Below are 10000 nucleotides of genomic sequence, written 5' to 3'. Positions count from 1 at the left end.
GTTAAAGCAGGATCTGTTGTGACCAAACTCTCTCTCTCTGCTGGATGGGGACACAGAGAGTAAAGTAGGGCCCTGCAGACAGCTATTAAACCCTGCTCTGATAGAGGACAGATTCATGCTGAACACCCACAGAGCATCCCTGTGTAAATAATTGTTGTTTGCTGTAGGATTTGTGGGTGAGTTTGTGGTACAATGTTTCAGAAGTGCTTATGGGACTTTTCCTACAATTTATTTTTTATTTTACTTGAACATATTTCATATCCCAGTAAAACCAGCCACTAGCTTAGTACAGATGCATGGTTGTAGTAAGCTGTGACTATCAGGTCATAGTAAACTGTTAGCTGTACAGATCATCGTTCATTATTCTCACAACCCCATTTCTGTGTGGTCCCAGTCTCTGTCATATTCACTGTTTGGGAAATTAAATATGTTAAACTTTAACCACAAAATGTCTGCAATTGATTCCCAGCAGGCAGACTCCCTCCTCTTGTAAAGGTCATGTTCCTCCAGAAAGACTATTGTAACAGTGTGCAGCACAGTAAAACCAAGGCAGAGTTTTCTTTGTTTTACTGGGACGACTTGACCAGAGGTTCTGCTTCTCTCTCCTCCAGATCTTTGGAGTACATATCAGCGACATCAGGACCATTCTCTCTCTGTGATTGGAGTAGACAGCCTGACGGTGAAACTCAACATGCCAGTGATGTCAACGCCAGTCTACAGGTTGGTTAACTAATACATGATCACGTTGGTCCCGTGTAGCTCAGTTGGTAGAGCATGGCGTTTGCAACGCCAGGGTTGTGGGTTTCGATTCCCACGGGGGACCAGTATGAAAAAAAAAAAAGAAAGGTATGCACTCACTAACTGTAAGTCGCTCTGGATAAGAGCGTCTGCTAAATGACTAAAACGTAAATGATCTAAGTTCTTAGCAAGATTATATGTTTGATATGGATGTCAGTTACAGTGGGGAAAAAAAGTATTTAGTCAGCCACCAATTGTGCAAGTTCTCCCACTTAAAAAGATGAGAGACAAACTGAGGAAAAAAAATCCAGAAAATCACATTGTAGGATTTTTAATGAATTTATTTGCAAATTATGGTGGAAAATAAGTATTTGGTCACCTACAAACAAGCAAGATTTCTGGCTCTCACAGACCTGTAACTTCTTCTTTAAGAGGCTCCTCTGTCCTCCACTCGTTACCTGTATTAATGGCACCTATTTGAACTTGTTATCAGTATAAAAGACACCTGTCCACAACCTCAAACAGTCACACTCCAAACTCCACTATGGCCAAGACCAAAGAGCTGTCAAAGGACACCAGAAACAAAATTGTAGACCTGCACCAGGCTGGGAAGACTGAATCTGCAATAGGTAAGCAGCTTGGTTTGAAGAAATCAACTGTGGGAGCAATTATTAGGAAATGGAAGACATACAAGACCACTGATAATCTCCCTCGATCTGGGGCTCCACGCAAGATCTCACCCCGTGGGGTCAAAATGATCACAAGAACGGTGAGCAAAAATCCCAGAACCACACGGGGGGACCTAGTGAATGACCTGCAGAGAGCTGGGACCAAAGTAACAAAGCCTACCATCAGTAACACACTACGCCGCCAGGGACTCAAATCCTGCAGTGCCAGACGTGTCCCCCTGCTTAAGCCAGTACATGTCCAGGCCCGTCTGAAGATTGCTAGAGTGCATTTGGATGATCCAGAAGAGGATTGGGAGAATGTCATATGGTCAGATGAAACCAAAATAGAACTTTTTGGTAAAAACTAAACTCGTCGTGTTTGGAGGACAAAGAATGCTGAGTTGCATCCAAAGAACACCATACCTACTGTGAAGCATGGGGGTGGAAACATCATGCTTTGGGGCTGTTATTCTGCAAAGGGATCAGGACGACTGATCCGTGTAAAGGAAAGAATGAATGGGGCCATGTATCGTGAGATTTTGAGTGAAAACCTCCTTCCATCAGCAAGGGCATTGAAGATGAAACGTGGCTGGGTCTTTCAGCATGACAATGATCCCAAACACACCGCCCGGGCAACGAAGGAGTGCCTTCGTAAGAAGCATTTCAAGGTCCTGGAGTGGCCTAGCCAGTATCCAAGATCTCAACCCCATAGAAAATCTTTGGAGGGAGTTGAAAGTCCGTGTTGCCCAGCGACAGCCCCAAAACATCAATACTCTAGAGGAGATCTGCATGGAGGAATGGGCCAAAATACCAGCAACAGTGTGTGAAAACCTTGTGAAGACTTACAGAAAACGTTTGACCTGTGTCATTGCCAACAAAGGGTATATAACAAAGTATTGAGTAACTTTTGTTATTGACCAAATACTTGTTTTCCACCATAATTTGCAAATACATTCATAAAAAATCCTACAATGTGACTTTCTGGAATTTTTTTCTCATTTTGTCTGTCATAGTTGATGTGTACCTATGATGAAAATTACAGGCCTCTCTCATCTTTTTAAGTGGGAGAACTTGCACAATTGGTGGCTGACTAAATACTTTTTTTCCCCACTGTATGTTATTGTATGCAGGGCATAGTGTGTTACTTAGTGAATTCTCTATAATTAAAATGTTGGGGTTCTGACATCATGAGTTGTTTATCTGTGAAGTTACCTGTCTTTTCTGTTGTAGACTGTAACCATGGGCAACGTGGAGAGCCAGAATGGCGACCATGTCTTCTACGGTACCCAACATGGCCACCTGTCCCGTAAGCACATGTCTCGTTCCCTCCGCATCTCCAACAAGCACCATCAGTCCCAGTCCAGCTCTGGTTCCACCCGCCGCACCCGCGACGCCTCTCAGGGCAAAGTAGAGCACCGTAACTCTGAGACCTCCACGCGCTCCAGCAGCACCCCTAGTATCCCCCAGTGTCTAGCGGACCACGCCCTGGAGCCCTTCAACCAGACCAATGTCCTGTCAGACTTCTCTTCCCCTATCTGGGTGGACCACGTGGCCATGAACCTCCGGCCCGTCTCCTTCCATACCCACCTAGACAACCCCTCTGTAGGGCTCCATCTAGATGCAGCATCACCTGGGGCTAGACCCCACGACCCCCAGGGTCTACAAGACGGAGGACTAAGCCTATACAGTAACAAGGGGGAGGCAACCTACCTCCAGAAGACCAGAGACGGACCCAGGGAACCCCGAGAGGGGGTCAGCTTCAAGAAGAAGAGGTCCAAATCAGCTGACATGTGGAGAGAAGACAGTCTGGAGTTCAGTCTGTCAGACCTCAGCCAGGAACATCTCACCAGGTTAGAGAAGACAGACCTCAGCCAGGAACACCTCACCAGGTTAGAGAAGTCAGATCTCAGCCAGGAACACCTCACCAGGTTAGAGAAGACAGATCTCAGCCAGGAACACCTCACCAGCTTAGAGAAGACAGATCTCAGCCAGGAACACCTCACCAGGTTAGAGAAGACAGATCTCAGCCAGGAACACCTCACCAGGTTAGAGAAGACAGATCTCAGCCAGGAACACCTCACCAGGTTAGAGAAGACAGATCTCACCAGGAACACCTCACCAGGTTAGAGAAGACAGATCTCACCAGGAACACCTCACCAGGTTAGAGAAGTCAGATCTCAGCCAGGAACACCTCACCAGGTTAGAGAAGTCAGACCTCAGCCAGGAACACCTCACCAGGTTAGAGAAGTCAGATCTCAGCCAGGAACACCTCACCAGGTTAGAGAAGACAGATCTCAGCCAGGAACACCTCACCAGGTTAGAGAAGACAGACCTCAGCCAGGAACACGTCACCAGGTTAGAGAAGTCAGACCTCAGCCAGGAACACCTCACCAGGTTAGAGAAGTCAGACCTCAGCCAGGAACACCTCACCAGGTTAGAGAAGTCAGATCTCAGCCAGGAACACCTCACCAGGTTAGAGAAGACAGACCTCAGCCAGGAACACCTCACCAGGTTAGAGAAGTCAGACCTCAGCCAGGAACACCTCACCAGGTTAGAGAAGTCAGACCTCAGCCAGGAACACCTCACCAGGTTAGAGAAGACAGATCTCACCAGGAACACCTCACCAGGTTAGAGAAGTCAGACCTCAGCCAGAAAACACTGCACCAGGTTAGAGAAGTCAGACCTCAGCCAGGAACACCTCACCAGGTTAGAGAAGTCAGACCTCAGCCAGAAAACACTGCACCAGGTTAGAGAAGACAGATCTCACCAGGAACACCTCACCAGGTTAGAGAAGTCAGACCTCAGCCAGAAAACACTGCACCAGGTTAGAGAATGACTGTGATAAGCTATGACTGTGATATGAGGTTGTCTTACTTAGTTACTTGAAGATGAATGCACTAACTTTAAGTCACTCTAGATTACTCTGGATATGCTAAATGACTATAATATAAATGTAGAGAAGCGGGCAACTGGAGGGTTGTCAGTTCAAATCTATTTACATTCTCTCTCGTATGGATTAATAAACTATTCCTCTCTCTCTTTTTTCAGCACAGAGGAGATCATCGACACGGAGGAGGCAGAGGACTTCCCTGATTGTGATGGCCTGCTGGGGCTCGTGTCCCCTGAGGGTCTGGAGGGTGTGGACGCAGCAGGCCGGACCAACTCCCTGGACCAGCTCTACCGGGGCCAGAAGACCCCGACCCGCCGGCCCGCTGGACGCTACGCTAAGTGGCACCACGATGCTAACAGCGCCGCCCGGGAGGGTGAGGATGATAAGATGGTGTCTCCGTCGGAGGAGGATGGGAACTCGTACGGAGCGCATACTCTGCCCTGCCGACGCTCACACTGCCTGTCTGAGGGGCTGACCGATCACCAGGCTGCCACCTGCACCACCATGCAGGGACGCAGGGCACAGACCATACAGGTAGGATGTCACAATGTTGTTACACTGATGCCATGTTCGTTTTTAGTCATAGGATACACTCTGATTGCATATCATAGACCAGACAGGTAGGATACGTAAGGGATAATCAACTAAAGTTTATGCTTTCTTTGGAAAATAATGAACGACGTGGAAGGTGTGTTCCACGACGCTCTGTGGAGTGGAACTGACCTTCCACGGAGTTGCATTATTTTCCAGAGAATCCATAATAATAATAATAATAATAATAATATGCTATTTAGCAGACGCTTTTATCCAAAGCGACTTACAGTCATGCGTGCATAAATTTTTGTGTATGGGTGGTCCCGGGGTTCGAACCCACTACCTTGGCGTTACAAGCGCCGTGCTCTACCAGCTGAGCTACAGAGAACCCATAGAGCCCCGAGTTGATTATCCCTTTTACACCATGGCTTTAATTTAACACGTGTGCCGCAAAAAAATGTGTTCATTTGCAGGTAGAAACGTGTTTAACATCCACTGAAGTAGCTAGCAAGTTTACTGGATAGATCCAGTAGTTGCCGTGGTAACCGAACAAACAGACTTGCTAGTTTCACTTTAACTCTACCCACATGTACATATTACTTCAACTATCTCAACTAGCCGGTGCCCCCGCACATTGACTCTGCACCGGTACCCCCCCCTGTGTATATATAGCCTCCCTACTGTTATTTTATTTTACTTCTGCTCTTTTTTTCTCAACACTTTTTTGTTTTATTCTACTTTTTTATTAAAAATAAATGCACTGTTGGTTAAGGGCTGTAAGTAAGCATTTCACTGTAATGTCTGCACCTGTTGTATTCGGCGCATGTGGCCAATAAAATTTGATTTGATTTGATTTGAGCTAACCAAACCACCAGTCCTAGCTTGCTATTATGAAAATCTAATTCAACAATACCAATAATGTTTTCAATTCAACTTTTGCTTTCAAAAGTAGCTCAAACATGTAAGAATTAACTATAGCCATTGAATTCTACTGTGTGTTATAGGGAAATAATGCAGGCTCTAGAATGCCCTTCAAGCCAATCAGAAATGAGTATTCAACAATGCCATGGTATAAACACTGATATGATACTGATTTGAGTCAGATCTGGAGTCTATGTGATGTATAACTGGCCTTCTTGAGACTGGTTGAGTATCTGGAGCATCAGCAATTGTGTGTTCGATTACAGGCTCAAAATGGCCAGAAACAAAGAACTTTCTTCTGAAACTCGTCAGTCTATTCTTGTTCTGAGAAATTAAGGCTATTCCATGCGAGAAATTGCCAAGAAACTGAAGATCTCGTACAATGCTGTGTACTACTCCCTTCACAGAACAGCGCAAACTGTCTCTAACCAGAATAGAAAGAGGAGTGGGAGGCCCCGGTGCACAACTGAGCAAGAGGACAAATACAAATACATTAGAGTGTCTAGTTTGAGAAACAGACGCCTCACAGGTCCTCAACTGGCAGCTTCATTAAATAGTACCCGCAAAACACCAGTCTCAACGTCAACAGTGAAGAGGCGACTCCGGGATGCTGACCTTCTAGGCAGAGTTGCAAAGAAAAAGCCTGGCCAATAAAAATTAAATATTAAGATGGGCAAAAGAACACTGGACAGAGGAAGATTGGAAAAAAAGTGGACAGACAAATCAAAGTTTGAGGTGTTCGGATCACAAAGAAGAACATTTGTGAGATGCAGACCAAATGAAAAGATGCTGGAGGAGTGCTTGACGCCATCTGTCAAGCATGGTGGAGGCAATGTGATGGTCTGGGGGTGCTTTGGTGGTGGTAAAGTGGGAGATTTGTACAGGGTAAAAGGGATATTGTAGAAGGAAGGCTATCACTCCATTTTGCAACGCCATGCCATACCCTTTGGACGGCGCTTGATTGGAGACAATTTCCTCCTACAACAGGACAATGACCCAAAGCACAGCTCCAAACTATGCAATAACTATTTAGGGAAGAAGCAGTCAGCTGGTATTCTGTCTATAATGGAGTGGCAAGCACAGTCACCGGATCTCAACCCTATTGAGCTGTTGTGGGAGCAGCTTGACCGTATGGTACGTAAGAAGTGCCCATCAAGCCAATCCAACTTGTGGGAGGTGCTTCAGGAAGCATGGGGTGAAATCTCTTCAGATTACCTCAACAAATTGACAACTAGAATGCCAAAGGCCTGCAAGGCTGTAATTGCTGCAAATGGAGGATTCTTTGACTAAAGCAAAGTTTGAAAGACACAATTATTGTTTCTAACCTTGTCAATGACTACATTTACCATTCATTTTGCTATATTTCCTATTCAAACTCATGGAAAACAAGGACGTTTCTAAGTGACCCCAAACTTTTGAACGGTAGTGTATATGTTGTGTTTGTGTGTTTGTTTGTAAGTGGTGTGTCTGTGTGTATGTATTTCTCTCTCTCTCTCGCTCTCTCTCTCTCTCACTCTCTCTCTCGCTCTCTCTCTCTCGCTCTCTCTCTCGCTCTCTCTCTCTCGCTCTCTCTCTCTCTCTCTCCCTGTTTATCTCTCTCTCGCTCTCTCGCTCTCTCTCTCTCTCTCTCTCTCGCTCTCTCTCGCTCTCTCTCTCTCTCGCTCTCTCTCTCCCTGTTTCTCTCTCTCTGCAGTAGCCCCAGAATGTTATTATAGAAAGCTGCTCTGAATTCTAATGCTCCCCTCTCTGAATCTCATCCTGTTCACTAACGCTATATCTCTCTGTCTCTGTCTCTCTGTTTCTGTCTCTCTCTCACAATTCAATTTAAGGGCTTTATTGGCATGGGAAACGTATGTTAACATTGCCAAAGCAAGTGAAGTAGATAGTAAACAAAAGTGAAATAAACAATTAAAATTAACAGTAAACATTACTCACTCAAGTTCCAAATGTCATATTATGTCTATATACAGTGTTGTAACAATGTGAAAATAGTTAAAGTACAAATGGGAAAATAAATAAACATAAATATGGGTTGTATTTACAACGGTGTTTGTTCTTCACTGGTTGCCCTTTTCTTGTGGCAACAGGTCACAAATCTTGCTGCTGTGATGTCGCACTGTGGTTTTTCACCCAGTAGATAAATTGGGTTTGTTTTCTAATTATTTGTGGAGCTCTGTAATCTGAGGGAAATATTTGTCTCTAATATGGTCATACATTTGGCAGGAGGTTAGGAAGTGCAGCTCAGTTTCCACCTCATTTTGTGGGCAGTGTGCACATAGCCTTCTCAATAGCAAGGCTATGCTCACTGAGTCTGTACATAGTCAAAGCTTTCCTTAAATTTGGGTCAGTCACATTAACAAACAGAGCAAACTAGAATGCTATTTGGCCCAAAACAGAGAGTACACAGTGGCAGAATACCTGACCACTGTGTACTCTCTGTTTAGGGCCAAATAGCATTCTAGTTTGCTCAGTTTTTTTGTTAATTCTTTCCAATGTGTCAAGTAATTATCTTATCTAATTGTGTTGTTGTTGTCTTGGGCTCTGTGGGGTCTGTTTGTGTTTGTGAACAGAGCCCCAGGACCAGCTTACTTAGGGGACTCTTCTCCAAGTTCATCTCTCTGTAGGTGATGGCTTTGTTATGGAAGGTTTGGGAATCGCTTCCTTTTAAGTGGTTATAGATTTTAACGGCTCTTTTCTGGATTTTGATAATTAGCGGGTATCTGCCTATTTCTGCTCTGCATGCATTATTTTGTGTTTTTCGTTGTACACAGAGGATATTTTTGCAGAATTCTGCATGCAGAGTCTCAATTTGGTGTTTGTCCCATTTTGTGAATTCTTGGTTGGTGAGCGGACCCCAGACCTCACAACCATAAAGGACAATGGGTTCTATAACTGATTCAAGTATTTTTAGCTAGATCCTAATTGGTATGTCAAATGTTATGTTCCTTTTGATGGCATAGAAGGACCTTCTTGCCTTGTCTCTCAGATCATTCACAGCTTTGTGGAAGTTACCTGTGGCGCTGATGTTTAGGCCGAGGTATGTATAGTTTTTTGTGTGCTCTAGGGCAACGGTGTCTAGATGGAATTTGTATTTGTGGTCCTGGCAACTGGACCTTTTTTGGAACAACATTATTTTTGTCTTACTGAGATTTACTGTCAGGGCCCAGGTCTGACAGAATCTGTGCAGAAGATCTAGGTGCTGCTGTAGGCCCTCCTTGGTTGGTGACAGAAGCACCAGATCATCAGCAAACAGTAGACATTTGACTTCAGATTCTAATAGGGTGAGGCCGGGTGCTGCAGACTGTTCTAGTGCCCTCGCCAATTTGTTGACATATATGTTGAAGAGGGTGGGGCTTAAACTGCATCTCTGTCTCACCCCACGGCCCTGTGGAAAGAAATGTGTGTGTTTTTTGCCAATTTTAACCGCACACTTGTCGTTTGTGTACATGGATTTTATAATGTTGTATGTTTTTCCCCCAACCCCACTTTCCATCAATTTGTATAGCAGACACTCTTGCCAAATTGAGTCAAAAGCTTTTTTGAAATCAACAAAGCATGAGAAGACTTTGCCTTTGTTTTGGTTTGTTTGTTTGTCAATTAGGGTGTGCAGGGTGAATACGTGGTCTGTCGTACGGTAATTTGGTAAAAAGCCAATTTGACATTTGCTCAGTACATTGTTTTCACTGAGGAAATTAACTAGTTTGCTGTTAATGATAATGCAGAGGATTTTCCCAAGGTTGCTGTTGACGCATATCCCACGGTAGTTATTGGGGTCAAATTTGTCTCAATCTCTCTCTCTCTCGCTCTATCGCTCTCAAGACTTCTTCCTCTCTCTCTCTCTCGACTTCTTCCTCTCTCTCTCTCTCTCTCTCTCTCTCTCTCTCTCTCTCTCTCTCTCTCTCTCTCTCGACTTCCTCTCTCTCTCAAGACTTCTTCCTCTCTCTCACTCTTTCTCTCTTTGAAGACTCCTTCCTTCTTCCTTTTTTCTCATTGTGTCTGAGAGATATTACTCTGTCCATCCTGTTGCTAGAGTTGATAATAAGCTCCAGTAATGTATTAAGCGTAAAGAGAAAACAGGTCTGCTGTGCTAGTGTGTGTGTGCGTATGTCTGTCAATGTGTGTGTGTGTGTGTGTCTGTGTGTGTGTGTGAGTGTGTGTCTGTGTGTGTGTGTGTGTCTCTGTGTGTGTGTGTGTCTGTGTGTGTGTGTGTCTGTGTGTCTGTGTGTGTCTGTGTGTGTGTGTGTGTGTG

At 44.7% G+C, this 10000-nt stretch overlaps 1 protein-coding gene across 1 annotated transcript in view; it reads left to right on the top strand.

Moving 5' to 3' along the window:
• Nucleotides 1-2645: 2645 nt before the first annotated feature.
• The window catches only part of LOC311106251 (rho guanine nucleotide exchange factor TIAM1-like), a gene marked incomplete at both ends in the record, with an annotated part of 90901 nt that continues 83546 nt past the window's right edge, over nucleotides 2646-10000 (top strand). Inside the window, 2 exons of the mRNA XM_084148546.1 lie at nucleotides 2646-3256; nucleotides 4455-4830. Of these exons, the coding sequence (XP_084004672.1) occupies nucleotides 2646-3256; nucleotides 4455-4830 (987 nt within the window). The remainder of the gene's footprint in view (nucleotides 3257-4454; nucleotides 4831-10000) is intronic.

This window comes from Coregonus lavaretus (assembly GCF_964263955.1).
Source record: "Coregonus lavaretus genome assembly, chromosome: 30".
Classification (NCBI taxonomy): domain Eukaryota; kingdom Metazoa; phylum Chordata; class Actinopteri; order Salmoniformes; family Salmonidae; genus Coregonus; species Coregonus lavaretus.
This window is presented reverse-complemented; position numbering and strand designations above follow the sequence as displayed.